This window comes from Humulus lupulus, chromosome 4, assembly GCF_963169125.1.
Source record: "Humulus lupulus chromosome 4, drHumLupu1.1, whole genome shotgun sequence".
Lineage (NCBI taxonomy): Eukaryota > Viridiplantae > Streptophyta > Magnoliopsida > Rosales > Cannabaceae > Humulus > Humulus lupulus.
The window spans coordinates 45267995-45284584 of NC_084796.1; the positions used below are offsets into that span (position 1 = coordinate 45267995).

Genomic DNA, 16590 nt, shown 5'->3' on the forward strand with positions numbered 1-16590 from the left:
AATAGATAATATTGATATTATGGGCAAGGAGATGGAGACTCTAGATAAATGGTAGCCTTAAAACAAGACTTACACCAAGTGGGTTGGATTTAGTGTTAAGATCGACGACACCACATACAGGGACAACATTATTAGCTTTCCTCGGTGGGTTTGTTCTAATGAAAGTTTTCGAAAGAGAATTTTTTTTTTAACATGCCAAACCAAAAGAAGCGTGCAAAGGAAATAACATGATGCAAGTGCCAGGTTGTGATATGAATCCTTAGAATGAAAGACACAAACCTTTGGCAGTGTGAGGAATTTGTACCGGTTCACAGTCATAATTTGGTGATCCCATCACAAATGCATTTCTTACGTTCAAACCGCGAGGTTCTAGAATCATTGGCTTCCCATGTAATGAGCATGAATAGATGTGGGATAAAAACTAGTTCAGTAGTAGCACACATGGCCTACAATTGGGTGGGTATGATAATCTTCCTTTTCAACTAAGAGATGTGTACAACAAAGTTGCCACTTTAAGAAAACTAGACAACCTACCAAGTGACTTAGAAGGTGCATTGGATTTCTTGGACGGACTATCAACAAAGGATCCTTATATATATGTCGAGCAAGTTAGATGAGCAAAATCACTTGGCAAATCTTTTCTGGACTGATGGAGTGAGTAGAAAGGACTACATGTTATTCGGTGAGGTCATTGCATTCGACTAAACGTACATGACCAACAAGTATAATAAGCCATTGACAATCGTTTTTGGCGTCAATCAACACTTTAAGACTTGTGTGTTTGGGTGCGCAATGATAGTGGATGAGACAGAAGACACCTATTGTTGGTTCTTGAGGGTTTTCCTAGACTACGTGGGCAACAAAAAGCCGGAAGTAGTGCTCATTGAAAATGATGAAAAAATTGGATTTGTTTTCAACCATCTTTTAAGTAATTCTACCCATCGACTCTGTGCATGGAATTTGGGAAACAATGCAATGTAGAACATTAAGATTCCAGAGTTCAACCAAGGATTCTATGACTTAATATACACCTACTACACATGGGAATAATTTGAAGAAAAATGGGTTGATTTGTTGGCAAGGTTTGGCCTTCAAGAGAATTCAAGGTGTCGTACTAAATACAACACACACGAACAATTGTCAGAGACGTACTTGAGAGGGGTGTTCTATGGATGCACACGAACAACTCAAAGATGTGAATCAATGAACAATCAACTAAAGAGATTTCTAAAAGCTAATTATTCTTTACGAGATTTTGTTGCACAGATTAACCTAGCCATCAACACGATGTGCAACAACAAAGCCTTAAATGACCACAAAAGCGTACACACCCTTCTTCATATTCCAGATGGTAAGAATAATTACTTGATACCGTATTACAAAAAGGCCTCTGAAATATTCACACAAAATATTTATTATAAAGTAGAAGAAGAGCTTGTGCATGAGGCATCATATTAAATTTCAGATAAGGAGAATCATGAGGACTACTTTTTGTTCTCTTTTGTGAGATTCTAGTGTGGTGAATCAAGGCACAGAGTTCATTACACCAAACTGACCAATGAGTTCAAGTGTTCGTGTTTGTTATTTGAGTCTGATGGTATTCTTTGCAGACATATATGGTGTACAATGAAAAGTCTTGACATACAAGTTATACCAGAGTCCCTAATTTTAACTCGTTGGCGAAAGGATGTTAAAAGTTTTTCCAATATACCACTACTTGAACCCTCAATTGATCATCAAAAGATGATTCAAACTTCAAGGTAAAAACTAAATCTCTTTTCTTTATTTATGAACTAATTGTTAAGTGAATTTTACCTTCCTATCTTCGTGTCGTAATAGAGAATTTTATAATTGACCGCAGGTCTGGGGCACTCAATTCTTTAGGACAGTCATTGAGTTTCTATGCATCACACAATGACACCACATTTCAAATGGCAAAGAATGAGCTCACAAAATTGATGACCATATTTCAAGAGGCTCACGAGCATGGACAAAGTACTAAAATAGGTACTAAAAAACAACTAAAACCCATCATGATAATCCAAATATTGTACAAGATCCTATTAGGGTGAGGACGAAAGGCATGGGTACCCTAAACAATTCTAAAAGAAGACCAAATGATGGCATACAAGGCAATCGACAATGTGCGCTTTGTGGAGGTCGGGACCATAATAGGCAAACGTGTCACTTGAGGTCTGAAATGACCTCTACAACTCGGGAATGAACATCATCTTACACAAGGAATGACACAAACTTTCCAACTCTATCGACACAAGACTCCTTCCAATCTAGTTGGTATGCCTTGCATCAACCATTTGTCACCATTTTGGTTCATTTTCCTATTTCAAGTTTCTAGATTTAGTTTATATGTTCTTGATTGTTATTTTCATAGACCATTATTAAGTATTTTGAAACATTTTTCTCAACAGCTACATACAACCATTTGTGACTACTTTAGTTGTTTTTCCTTCTTAAGTTTCTGGATTTAGTTCATATGCTCTTGACTGTTATTTTCATAGACCATTATCAAGTTTTTTGAAACATTTTTCTCAATAGATACATGCCACCCTTTTTCAATATTTATAATAGAGAGATAATTTGATTTAATTGTTTACAACAATCAAATTAAGGATACCTCAAATTAATTAATTACAACTATTATAATACCATCTACGCATAAGTCATGATTTGACTAAATTGCCCACCTATTAACTAATATTAAAGTGGTACAAAATTTACAATGTAAAATAACAAGTTATAATATTAAATTGGTACAAAATTTACAATGTAAAATAATAAGTCATTTACGTCATTCTCACCGTGAACAGTTTTCAGCGCGATTTTTTTTTATGACTATGTATATTGTAGCTATTTAGAGCATCCTGCAAATTTTCAGAAAATTCCGAATAGTTTACAGTACCCAAAACTAAGTTCCAACATGTTGTTGCACGGGTATACACTGGATATAACTCATTACTTAATTTACTTCTATTGTTGCTGCTAAATATAAGTAAATTACTTGTTGAAGGTCCAAATTCACCCAATAAGTAGTAGTTAATTTGCCTACTAATATTAACATTACATTTTTATCCCTACACAAATCACATGATTTGACTAAATTTCCCACCTATTAACTAATATAACTATTTGGTGCCAAGACAGCCGATAACAAAAACAAGCTATAGCAAGTAAGTTTTAGGATGCAAGTACATTTGATAGATAATTTGTACCAACTATGAGCAAAATTAACCATTATTTTAATACATCACACACACATATATATATACATTGATTTATCATATTATTGTATTCATTGTTGCTGTGTGACTAGTCTGGAAAAGTGGTGGATGTGTGAGTGCATCAATCGTCTATATATCTTTATATATTATAAATGTGAGTTTAACGGAAATTGTTGGTCTCCGTTAGATTTAACATTTTTCTTTTATTGTTTTCTAACAACAATTTTTTTAAAGTTGTCTAAATAAGGTAAATAGATTAAAAAAAATAAAAATATAATAAAGTCATCTAAATAAGGTAAAAAAAAAATTGAAAATAAAAAAAATAAATAAATAAATAAATGGGCCATAACAATTTATCATCACATATTTTAAAATTTCGTATTAAAGTATTTAAATTACTCTATCAATTATATTTTAAAAACTATAACCAAAATTTTTTTATATGTTTACATTTATTCTTTTATTTCTTTTATCAAATTTTTATTTTGTCACTTAATACTTTTTTTTTATCCAAACATATATGTAATAGTGATATAAGACATAAACTTACATATTTATTATTTTGTAGTATAGTTTTTTTAATGAGAAATTACTTATTTTAATTGTTCTGACCATTAATTGAATAATATATATTTATATATAAATTTTAGTTCGCTTTAATTTTTTAATTAAAATTTGATCAAATTAACTTTTTAAATTCAAATTTTTTATTTAGAATGTCTTAATATTTTATTATATTGAATATTTTTTCTAAAAGAAAATTAAAAAAAGTAGTTGATTAAAATCACCATATATAATATATAAATAAAAGAATAAATAGCATTTTTGCCCCCCGAACTATTAGCACTGTCTGATTGTGCCCCCCGAATAATTCACGATATTTTAAATTCCCCCCAAACTATTCTCGTTACTGAGTTGTGGGACTTCTGTTACTTTCTGTCCTATGTGGCTAACGGGAAGCATATTTGGCATTTTTGGCACTAACGTGACAGTGCCGCGTGTATAATTAAAATTTTAAAAATATTTAATTTAAATTAAATAATTAATTGAAAATCAATTTTCTTATCAATTTTCTCCATAATCTTCACTCTCGTCCTCCTAATCTTTCGACACTCCAGACTCAACCCAATCCACATCCACCAAAACGACGTTCTTTGCTCTATTTCTGAGTAATGGGATTGTTTCGAATCAACTATTAATGCATAAATTTGAGTTTTAGTGTAATGGGTTTTTCTAGGTATTGTGTGCTTGCAGGTGAGGGTTGTGATTAAGGGTTGGGTTTAGGGCGTGTTTTACAGGAACTGGACTATTGAGAACGTAAACCAGTTGGGTTTGAAGGGTTGGGTTCGGAATAGGAGAGATAGGTCTGTGGAGGCTCATTTTTCTGGGAACGCTGACTTGGTCAAAGAGATGGAACACAGGTGTCGCGCGGGGTGCTTAGTATCTGGGTTCTTGAAGCTGGGTTCGGGGATGCGCGCGCCTGGAATCACGTGGGTGCCTCGATTGGGCTCGCGCACCTGCGCAATAGGATGGGCACGGAGGCGGATGGAGTTGCGGGTTGCAGAGGAGGCGTGGATGGGTTCTTGCAGCTGGGCATGGAGTCGCGGATGGGTTCTTGGCTTCAGATCTCCGCTTGGACGCCGCTGTGGATGGTAATCTGTGATGTTGAAATTTCTGGGTTTTTGTTCTTTGGCTACTAGATTTTGTTTGTTGATTTTTGAGGTATAAATTCTGAGTTTTATGGATGAGGTTGGGGATGTGTAGATGTGTCGATTTGCTTTGGCTGTGGTCGGGGATGTGCATATCTGAATATATTATTTTGGCTTTAGTTATACATATTGAAGTTGTATTTTGGTGAGATTTATAGATTTTTCTTACTCATTGTATGTCTAGATTTAGGAGTTTTTGAATGGAAATATGTATATTTAAGTTTATGAATAGATTTCTGGTTCTATTCAATTTGTTCAACATTGTTCGTGTTTATTGATTTTCAATTAATTATTTAATTTGAATTAATTTTTTTAGTAAAATTGAGTTTTAATTTTTTAAATTAAATAGTTTTAAAATTTTAATTATACACGTGGCACTGTCACGTCAGTGCCAAAAATGTCAAATCTGCTCCCCGTTAGCCATATAGGACAGAAAGTAGCAGAAGTCCCACAACTCAGTAATGGGAATAGTTTGGGGGGAATTTAAAAAATCGCGAATTATTTGGGGGCACAACCAGACAGTGTTAATAGTTCGGGGGGCAAAAATGTTATTTATTATAAATCAAAACATAAAAAATATCAAAATTTAAATTATTAGGAACACTAAATTTCAAACTAATAAACAACGTCAAATAATTTACCTTAAAACTAGAATGTATCATATTTTTATATGTAAAAAGTGTGTCTAACGGATTATTACTTTAACGATTTTTTAAATAAAAAGTATGATATTCTTTATTTCTTTTAAAACTATAGACGGTGTTTTGGCTTGATTTTTTTAATATGCTTGACATTGTGTATTTATTTAAAATTTAAATGATAATTAAATTTATATTATATAAATCTATATAAAGGAGAACACCAAGGAGATGATGAGGCACTCTGAAAACTATTCAAACCACTATCTATTTTCTCCTTTAATCTAATTTTTTTATTCATTTTATAGATTATAATAATAATAAATGTAATTTTTTTAATTTAAATAAGATATTTTTATGATATTATTTAAATATAGATAAATATCTCTTTGTGAATCTATATATTCTAAACATTCTCTATTGATCTCATATTTTCTTCTACTTTAATTTCTTTTTTTTCTCTCTTCTTCTCTCTATATTTTTGTACGCCCTGATTTTCCCACGGGCTGATTAGCGAGCTGAGGTACGGCCTAATCATGATTACCAGGCAGACATCCCCAGGACCGGAGCTGCCATCGTAAGGTCCTACCTCCTTAGCTCGGGGGTAACCTAAGGGTTCGCCAAGATTGCCTAAGGATTGAGTCTGGACTCGGAAGGCCGCAGGTCGAGTGAAGATCTAGCTCGTGATACGAGCTGGAGTTGGAGGCTGTGACCCCTTATAAAGTCAACCACGCAAGGTAAACGTGCATGTATCAGACATCACGTGTTGGATATATCCCTGACTTCTCGGACACGCAGCAGGAACATGCGTATTCAGACTCCCACGACTAGTTTGGGCCGTGCGGCCCATTATCCCCTTACCTATTGATTTGACCACACTCATGTGTCAGGTTTAGGAATTAATCATGAATGTCACAGAGTTGACATGATAGGCAAGAAGGTCACGGGATGACCTTCTTACCAACTCTCAGGTGCCTTCTCCTATAAATATGGAGACCTTGGGAGTTAATGGGGTTGGATTCTCGATTGTAAGAAATACCCTGTAATCAAATACCTAGTATATAGCAATAATACTGTCTAGTGGAGTAGAAGGATTTTAACCTTTGAACCACTTAAAAAACGTATTTTGAGTCACCATTTCATTTCCTAAGATCATATATATGTTTCGGTTCAACCTAAGCACTAATCCCTTTCTCTTCTTTTCTTAATTACCTGTTGGTGAAGAACCGCGTCAACAATTTTCAATTTCAATTTTCAATGAATTCAAATTCATACCTCCAAATTTGATTGATTTACGTGTTAATGATAACACAAATCTCTCGGGTATTTATTCAATTATTAATATTTGTTAATCTTTAAAGTTTGGGTATTTATTTAATTATTAGTGTTTGTTAATCATTAAATTTTTTATTTTAAATTATTGATCTTGATATTCTAATATTTTCATCTTATTTTTCTATCATGTTTTAGATGTTATTGGATGTTTATGTTGTGTGGGTGATATTGAGATTGTTGGAGGTGGTTAGGAAAATAGAGACATCAAAGTTTTAATAAATTAGTAAGTATAAATTAATCGATAAATCTTCAAATAGATTTTGTAACAACATTAATCGAAAGATTTTCCACCATCTCCAATGGTGTGGAAGCTATTGCGAGTTCTAATATATTTATATTATATTTAACTACTATTATTATTTAAAATGAATAAAAAATAGAAAAAATTTGATATAACCATATTATTTTTTATCTGCTTATTTGTGGTTAATTAGTTTATTATTATTATTTTAAATTTAAATAAGATATTAATTTTTTATTTATAATAATATGTTCATATATATTTTTGTAGACTTTTTTAAAATTAAAGATAATTTATAAAAAAAAATCTTTTTTTATATGAATATAAATTTAAATTTAAATTAATTAAATATTACTCTCGATGGATATTATTAAATATATTATAATTATTGTTATTATTATTATTATTATTATTATTATTATTGTATGTGAAGTTTTGGTACAATTTGAATTCAATCTTATAATTGTGATAGAAAAACCTATAATCTCTCAATAATCCTTTTCTTTTTTTGAAAGAGATACGAGTAAATAGAGTGGAAAAAATCTAAATTTATCATCCCATCAAAATATGCTGCCACATAGAAGATTTAATATATGAATATGTATGGTAATAACTTTTAGTAGCAACAGTATATAATAATTTATCACACCTGCCAAATTCTAAAACTAAGTATAAATAATGTCACTAATCAATAACATATTCGCACATTTAGGAAGTTACCATACAAGGTAAACAATAATCATGTCCAGAAATCCATTTCATCAATTCTAAATGAAGTAAACAATCTTTATGCATAAAAGAACTCAATAATAGGAAGCAAAAAATCCTTAAAACTTGGCTATATAGAATTAAGTTACTCAAGTTCCTTTTGTTCCTAAACTCAAATAATCAACAAATCAAAACTTGGGATACTATCATTGCATTGACAATAATGTGATAAGCTAATTGAAGCAATTTTATTTGGCAAAAACACAAATAATACATATAAAGTTCGTCGTCAGATATATTTTAAATGACAATATCAAAATTAGAAAATGTCACACGTTTTTTTTAAAATAAAATGAGAATTCAAGTCAAAATCTCTAATCTATTTCTAATTTTTCTACATTTAATATTCTATTTTATTTAATTTATGATTATTATATAAGTAAAAAAATAAAATATATAAAATCACCAATAACAGCAACACCTCTTCTGTTACTCTTTTTTTTTTAATATTTATTAATAACTAATTTTATAATAATTATTATAATAAATCAAACATACATAAATTCACATTTATCTTGAAAATTTTCCAATTCATGAGAATATTTTTATTGTTTCATATGTCAAATTCAAAATTTAAAATATCTTATTTTATTTATAAATAACTAATTTTTAAATAATTATAATAATAAATAATCACATATAATTGACATTTACATAAAAAAAAACATCTGTATTTATCTTTTTATTGTTTTCACATTTCAAATTTAAAATTAAAATATTTTTATTTATATTTAAATAAAATATTCAGAAATAACTAATTTTTTTAATAATTATAATAATAAATGAATCATATGACATTTATCTTCAAGATTTATTGTTTTAATATTTCAAATTTAAAACAAAAATATCTTAACAATTAAAAATATCAACATGTATACACATGACATTAATTTGATTAAGAACGTTATTAGTTATATTAATAAAAATATTTATTTAAAAAAATGAATGTTTGTTCAAAATATCATAATTTATAAATTTTCTACCCTAAAACTATAAAAACCTTAAAAAATTTATATAATAAACAAAAAAAAACAACGCAAAACGTATAAAATAATATTAATATTAAATAAAAACACATGTACAACAAGTAGTTTGAATTGTATTTTTGGCACTTTAATTATTTAGAATTTCTCGAAAACATGCATAAGGCTCGTTATATAATGAACATTATCATAAAAAAAATTACAGTCAAGACGTCATTTCGTATCTATATAAGGAGCATGTAGTACGGGTAGGGTGAAAAATAATCTCTTATACACAATCTCCCAAAAAATATTTAAAAATATATATTTTTTAATCATTACAAAAAACTGTGTGAATGACAACTATGTTTTCTAGTTTCTAAATAAAACTAAGTAAATATATATAGGAGAAAACATTCTAACATCTTTATCATTCTACATTAGAATATAATGTACAACATCATCAATACAATTTTATTCCTAAACTGCTTTAATAATACTATAAATTACTCCAATTTTCAATTTAAAATAGCACCAAACATAATACCCAAGCAAAGCTACATTGGAATCTATATAAATATATATAAACGTTGTCATTAACTTAAATATATAGAAAAATCATATCCCACCTAAAGCAAAGGGAAAACATGCATGCTTGAAAGTCTCCTTAATTACGGAACACCAATTTTCGGTTAACAATAGTTTTCAAATTTACTTTCTTATAGATGGCTCTGTTTTCTTTATGCTCATTAACTACTCAATTTTTATTTAAAAATAGAATAAAAATAATCAATATCTTCATTTACTAATTCTATCTACGTACCTTTCATCTCTCTTATTCTCATGCCAAAATATGAGATTTTGTTTATAAAAAATAAAAATAAAAACTCTAACCCTACGTGAGAATTCATGCAAAAAAAAAAAACAGAACACTAACAAAATAGCTTGATTATAATATTAGAAAAACTCTCCTAAAATCTCTCCCTTCCACAAAATTCACAACCTTATTTCCCTTCCAACTCTCTTTACTCCATTTTCTCTAACCAATTATTTCTTAAGTTTCTCTTTTCATTTTCAACACAATTACTTTTTTCCAAACAATATAAGGGCTACCTAGCTAGTTAGGTCTCCTTTGAGGAAATTACTACGACCTAGCTAGGAGGCAGGTCTCAAACTCCCCCTATTTCATCTTCAATTCCACTTCTCAGCCATGGTGTTTCCTCCTCTTCTCCTCCTCGTCCTTCTCTCCTTTAGTCCTTTCGTCATCGTCGAATCAAAGCTCTCTCTTGACTATTACAACAAAAAATGTCCTGATTTTGGGAAGATCATAAGGGAGACCGTCACAGCAAAACAGATATCAAATCCCACCACCGCCGCAGGCACTCTCCGGCTCTTCTTCCATGACTGCATGGTGGAGGGTTGCGATGCCTCTGTGTTAATCTCTTCAAATCATGCCAAGGACACCGAACGTGACGCCGACCTTAACTTCTCCCTCCCCGGTGATGCATTTGATGTTGTTGTTCGTGCCAAGACTGCTCTTGAGCTTTCTTGCCCTGGCATTGTCTCTTGTTCAGACATCCTCGCTCAGACCACCCGGGACCTCATCATCATGGTTGGTGGCCCTTTTTATAAGGTACTAACTACTATACTAGCTAGCCATTTTGCATGTTTGTTCTTATTAGGATTTCTTTCTTTTCTTTTCTATTCTTTTTTACAATAAAATTAATTGATTATATCTTTACATAGGTTCGACTTGGACGCAAGGATGGCATGGTGTCCAAAGCTTCTCTTGTAGAAGGAAGCATTCCAAGGGTCAATCACACCATGGACCAGATGATCAAACTCTTTGAAAACAAAGGTTTTACTGTCCAAGAAATGGTGGCGTTAACCGGCGCCCACACCATCGGATTCTCTCATTGCAAAGAGTTCGCCGACCGGTTATTCCATTTCAACAAACCCAACACTACTGACCCAGAGATCCACCCATTGTTTGCCGCAGCATTGAAGATTACCTGTGCCAATTACACAAAAGACCCAGGCATGTCTGCCTTCAATGATGTTATGACACCAGGGAAGTTTGACAACATGTACTACAAGAACTTGAAGAAAGGTTTGGGACTTTTGTCTTCAGACAATGCTATGCTCAAGGATCCAAGAACAAAACCGATCATTGAATTATACGCAACTGATCAACAACGATTCTTCGATGCATTTTCTCACGCCATGGAGAAATTGAGTGTCTATGAAGTCAAGACTGGCCGAAAGGGAGAGGTTAGGAGAAAGTGTGATGCTTTTAACTAAATCTCAAAAGCATTTAGAAAGAAAAAAAAAAAGAATTATTTTAGTGGTTTCTCATGACCTTATATTCCTATAATGAGAAGAAAGAAAATGAATAGTTCTTAATATTAGAAAGAATTAGAGGTCTGGTGTGAGTGATTTTATGCATGAATGGATTTGATATGTTAATTTTCTTTGCGGTTATATAATATATAAATTCGTGTATAGATATGTGATATACTATAAACATTTTGTGATTTGAGATATTATTTGTGAATTATAAAGGAGCTTTTTAACTCCTTTTCTCCATCTTCAAGAATAAAGTATCCTTTTGTTGAGATTACAAAAGATGAGAGATGGCAAATAGTAACTATATAAATATAGGGTGTTTCTATAGTATGGGCTAGAAAAAGAGGCGGCGCACGGGTGCACCTCTTTTGTATTCTCCAACAGTGAATAATTTTTGTGCGATTTTTTGTATGATTGTGTATATTGTAATTATTTATAATATCATACAAATTTTCAGAAAATTCTGAATAATTTACAGTATTGAATACTACATTCAAACATGTTGTTTTCCATGAGCATAAAAAAATTAGTCACGCATGCAACGTCTTGTTTGAACCTTGTTTTCGACACTGTAAATTATTTGGAATTTTCCGAAAATTTACAGGATGTTCTAAATAATTAAAATAAACACGGTTATAAAAAAAATTGTACCAAAAACTATTCGTGATAGGGGAACATAGCCCCTACCAAAGAAAAAACCTATATATATATATATATAAAAACAGAAAATTAAAAAAATCCACTCATGTTTGATGAAGGTGGATCTATATAATCTCCTTAATTTGCAATCTAATCAGCAGAAGGGAAAGAATCAAAGGAAAGAATGCCAAAAAATGCATATGGCAAAAAGAAAATTAGAAAGGAACATCATTACATGGCTTTGTACAAGAGATTAAAAACATGAAATGGAATTGATAATTTAAGTTCATACCAAGTTCAGTGATCAACGTTGTCACTGTCAATCACTAATCTACCTTTCATTTGTTTCAGCCAAACATAATAGTTTCTGTAAATATCAATTAACAGAGATTAACTCTTTGGAAAGTAGAAAACTCAAGTACATGACAAGGAACTGAAACATGAGACCAACTAGCCACACAGGGCTACAGGATTTATATCTAGACTTGCTTTTGATCTGAAGAGTTGAAGCTAATGAGAGGCTCTCTGTAAAAAGTTAACTTAGGAGAAGAAATATCTATATAACATTGGGTTGAATGATAAAAAGTCAAACCAGTGGAGCTTTCCTTTGGTTGAGGATAAAGCTTGGCTTTCTTAATTTGTAGTAGCATTCTTTTCTTCTTTAGCCTCTCCTTACTGTGGGCATTCTGGTGACCTCCCAATGCCTGTGAGTTAATGAACTCTCTATGACAGAACTCACATCTATACTTCTTTTGCTCTAGTTGACATATTGAACCATCTGATTTTGCATCAGTATCTTCCACTTGGAAACCAGCTTCATCTATGGACATCAAACTTCTGTTTTCTTCCGAATGACTCTTGCCATCAGCATGAGGATTCACTTCAAAACCAAATAATCTAAGGCTTTTTTCTCCCATGAGTACCAAAATGTAAACTGTCAGTTTTTCAGGAAAGACTTAACTAGTAGAACCAAGTATTTTGTGTTTCCCTTATTCCCCTAATTGATGTTAAAGTAAATCCTACAAGGTTGGTTAGTTTCCTTTGAAACCTAGTGGATCCATTTTATAATTTGTAGTCTACATTATTATGATAAGTTGTGCAGATGAAGTTATAACTAAAAAAAGTAAAATGTAATAAAGAAATCAATTCGGGTATTAGTCATACATATCACATGGACAATAGCTTTAATATGTTTCCATGTATGCAAATTTCCAAACCGAAAAGGTATTAGTGAGAAAATCTATGGTCTATCCCACAACTGGTTTGGCGGTTTCACCACAAATATGGCAATGATATCATAAGAATTGATGGACATTTTAAAACAAGTTTAAATAAAAATAAAAATATTGTAATGTATCACCAAAATTTAAAAAGCGATAGGATATAAGCTAGGAGAACAGCACTACCTTTAAAACTAATTTCTTTGATGGTTTTCCTAAATGTTGTGTCTTTGTGAGGAACCATCACTTTATTTATTTATTTATTTTATTTTTACTGAATAATAAATAACTTATTTATCTGATAATGCTGCATTTTGCAATATGGTGATTGCAGCCAGGCTGCAATCAATTATATGCTTCTCTTAACTTTTCTGGTGTGCGAGTCTTTTCACATACTGTTTTACCCAAAAGTTGGGAAGGAATAATTGCTTAAAGAAAGATATTAAAATAGTGGAAGTGGGTCATGAAGTAAGCATATCTACTCTTTTTTGTAGAGTCGTGAAAAGGATTAAATATTTATACCAAACATATATATATATATATATATATAGCGCAAAGATATTGTTTAGTTAACTACGTAGTAGATAATGTAGTCAATAATCTTAATCGTTGAAATAAACTTCAACGGATGAGAATTAAATGCACAAATTTTTTTATCAAATACGTAACTATTTCCATATTAAACCTCACCAAGTTCGTTGATCCATCGTTTTATATATTCGATACAATGACTACACCGTATAGTAAACTACATAATATCGCCATATATATATATATATATATATATATATACTTGATAAACTATGTTGTGCCTAAACTAAACTATTCCATAGAGGAACTTCTGCAGTTGACAATTATGAACTTTTAAGGACAACCACACTTTCAAGCTTTTGCACATGAAAGAGACGAAAAATATGAGTTCTGTTATTAAATGATCGGTGCACGAATTCAAAATGAAGTATTACTTCCAGGAAAGAAATCTAACTAGACGTGTTCTAGTCAACTAACCTCGTATATAAAATCCAAACAGGGGAAATTACGTTTTGGAGGCTAATGATTGAATTGACTTCATTGCAAATTGTACAGTCAATCATTGGTGAAAGAGTTTTAACAACCAGTCAAATAGAACCCAGTGTCCTTTTCACCCTAATAAGGAAAGCAGATGCAGCATGCTAAGCTCTTAGAGTAAAAATTGAAAAGCAGAATCAAGGCAGTCTTACAAAATACTTACACTCAAATATGCCAAGTGATTCCAAACTAACTTCTTCTGCAATGATGTAATAAAGGGCAGGAATCATCATTTAATTCTTTTTTTATCTGGGTTCCCTCTTTCTTGATGCATCTGCGGCAGACTTTACCATGTGTATATAAAAGACAGTTCAGATCAAATTTCAGTTTATTGGGGATACGTTGGTTGAGATGAAGATAGGCCTTGTTCCTGTCAGCCACAGCTGGTAACCAACCAAGAGCTTTTGCAATCTCAAACACCTGGTTTACATCTTTTTCAGTATAACTATGTAATTTGCATTATATGAAAACAATCGAACCGATAAAGTACTCACATGTGTGTCCACTGGAAAATCATCATGCTGCAGATGGAACATCAACACGCAAGCAACCTATCATCCAATTTAAATCTTTATACGAAAATAATATGGCCTATTATTTTACCAAACCCTTGAACAATATAGAAATAAAAAATCTTTATAGTTTATATACCATTTGAACCAGAGAAAAGAATGAGTTTGAGATATGTTCCAACAAAGGGTGTTTCTCTTATATAACTTTTTGGTCGATTTTTACTTTGTTTTCATAGGTAAAATAATCAATATTGAAGACAAACACAGGAAAATATATAATTGTTAGAAAGATTACCGTTTTGGGGCCAATTCCTTTAAATAGAGAGAGTTCAGCCTTGACTTCATCAACTGAAAAGTCTCTCAAGTACTCCAAGCATAACTTCCCTTTTCTCTCAAGCAAGCAACTCAATAAGTTTTTAATACATGAAGCTTTTGTTGGCGCCAAACCTCCACACCTAATAGCATTCTCTATACTTTTTGAATCAGCACCCAAAACCTTGCTCCCATGCCCAAAAACAAAAACACATCGTTAATTTGCCACATACTATCAAAACAACTTCACATAATTCATCATTAATCATTTGACTTGAATTAATTACAGCATATTACACTATATAACCAGAACTTAAATATGCTTAACCCAGCAAAATAACAATAACAAATTCCAAAACAAGCAAAATTAATCCCCAAATCATTAAAAACAATCTATTAAAAAAAAAACTAGAGTAAAGAGAAACATACATTTTCCCAGGTGGGAAATGCAGACTTAAGAGAAGCGAAAGCCCTTTGTGAATTGAGCTCGGTGGTATTCTGCGACAACACAGTGCTCACTAAACCGTCCAAAACAGTTTCCTTTTCCGTCAAATTACCACCCGAGTCATCCTTTTCAGAAGGGCCAGGCTTCGGAGCACCGTCCGCAGAAAAAGAAGAGCCATTTTCATCAGGGGGGAGATCTTCACTTGGTCTCTGCCTCCGGTACTTGGCGAACTCTTGGGGAAAGCCATGAAGAGCCAAGAGTGAGTCTCGTACGGCTCGGCATTCGTCTGGGGTTGGTGGATCGTAAGTTGGGTATGGATCTTTGGTGGGTTTGGCTGAAGATTTCTTCTTGGGCAAGGAATGTGGCTCGCCAAGTGGCTTGAGCTGCTTCCTTTTCCGGGGTTCCTTCATCATGTGCTCTCTTTTTCTTACACTTATTTTGAAGGTACTTCCCGTCACGGTGTGTTCCTCCGGTACGACATTAATTTATACTTGATCATTCCTCTCCGGTACTTGGCGAATTCTTGGGAAAAGCCTTCTTTTTTGTAATCGAACGACAAAACTTAATGTCGTATGAACGATCATATGGTGGGCTGAAAAAAAAAAAAAAGGAAAGGAAAGGGTTTTTTCTTAAATACATTTTTTTTTTTATTTTACTGTTTCTAATTTTTTTTCAAAATAAAAAGTCAAAGTTTTCAAAATACTATTTTCAAAGTTTCATAATTATAAAAATACGATATGAGATAAAACAACTGAAAAAATAATTTAAAAACAACTCACTGCATCAATCCAAAATAAACAAAAAAAAATAATATATATCATAACAACTAAACACCAACTAAAAAAACCTTAAATAACATAAAACCAATTTAAAAAATAAAACAAAACAAAACCATAAAAATATAAAAGTTTCCTTTAAACTCATAAAATTGAAAAGAAAAAATAAATATTTGACCATAAGAATATAATTTTTTTTTAGTCAAATTAAGTATTTTATGTAAAGATCTCTGGTACTTTGTCCGAATAAAATATATGACTATTATGAATGAAAAACACTATAGGAGAGATTTTTTTCCATCTAACAAAACTCATTGTCTAGACAAAAGGCATACTTAGATAATCCATAGGTCGTATTGTTAAAATGCAACCAACATAAG

General features: G+C 31.6%; 3 protein-coding genes across 4 annotated transcripts; 1 reads left to right on the forward strand and 2 right to left on the reverse strand.

Annotated features, from left to right (window-relative positions):
• The first annotated feature begins 9559 nt into the window (after nt 1-9559).
• On the forward strand, nt 9560-11512 carry LOC133828943 (peroxidase 65-like). The gene is made up of 2 exons (XM_062258968.1): nt 9560-10525; nt 10639-11512. Exons 1-2 carry the CDS (start codon nt 10103-10105, stop codon nt 11191-11193), a joined length of 978 nt encoding a protein of 325 aa, XP_062114952.1. The 5' UTR covers nt 9560-10102; the 3' UTR covers nt 11194-11512.
• Nucleotides 11513-12174: 662 nt separating this feature from the next.
• On the reverse strand, nt 12175-12794 carry LOC133832136 (zinc finger protein GIS3-like). The gene is made up of 3 exons (XM_062262519.1): nt 12470-12794; nt 12300-12402; nt 12175-12244 (listed from the first exon to the last, which is right to left on the reverse strand). The coding sequence occupies exons 1-3, from the start codon at nt 12792-12794 to the stop codon at nt 12175-12177; spliced, it is 498 nt and encodes a 165-aa protein (XP_062118503.1).
• Nucleotides 12795-14001: 1207 nt separating this feature from the next.
• LOC133830385 (putative DNA glycosylase At3g47830) lies at nt 14002-16034 on the reverse strand. Of its 2 annotated transcripts, none has more exons than XM_062260361.1 (4): nt 15419-16034; nt 14973-15173; nt 14660-14686; nt 14002-14585 (listed from the first exon to the last, which is right to left on the reverse strand). In XM_062260361.1, the coding sequence occupies exons 1-4, from the start codon at nt 15845-15847 to the stop codon at nt 14355-14357; spliced, it is 888 nt and encodes a 295-aa protein (XP_062116345.1). In that variant the 5' UTR covers nt 15848-16034; the 3' UTR covers nt 14002-14354. The 2 variants fall into 2 exon arrangements, with proteins under 2 accessions (XP_062116345.1, XP_062116344.1); XM_062260360.1 differs by having other exon boundaries at nt 14660-14716; nt 15419-16029.
• Nucleotides 16035-16590: the final 556 nt, after the last annotated feature.

Coding starts and splice junctions, on each gene's coding strand:
- LOC133828943 (XM_062258968.1), top strand. CDS start 10,103: ATGGTGTTTCCTCCTCTTCTCCTCCTCGTCCTTCTCTCCTTTAGTCCT. Junction 10,526..10,638: donor TTGGTGGCCCTTTTTATAAG/GTACTAACTACT, acceptor ATCTTTACATAG/GTTCGACTTGGACGCAAGGA.
- LOC133832136 (XM_062262519.1), bottom strand. CDS start 12,794: ATGGGAGAAAAAAGCCTTAGATTATTTGGTTTTGAAGTGAATCCTCAT. Junction 12,403..12,469: donor ACCAAAGGAAAGCTCCACTG/GTTTGACTTTTT, acceptor AACTTTTTACAG/AGAGCCTCTCATTAGCTTCA. Junction 12,245..12,299: donor ATGTTTCAGTTCCTTGTCAT/GTACTTGAGTTT, acceptor TGATATTTACAG/AAACTATTATGTTTGGCTGA.
- LOC133830385 (XM_062260360.1), bottom strand. CDS start 15,847: ATGATGAAGGAACCCCGGAAAAGGAAGCAGCTCAAGCCACTTGGCGAG. Junction 15,174..15,418: donor CATTTCCCACCTGGGAAAAT/GTATGTTTCTCT, acceptor CATGGGAGCAAG/GTTTTGGGTGCTGATTCAAA. Junction 14,717..14,972: donor AAGGAATTGGCCCCAAAACG/GTAATCTTTCTA, acceptor ATTGGATGATAG/GTTGCTTGCGTGTTGATGTT.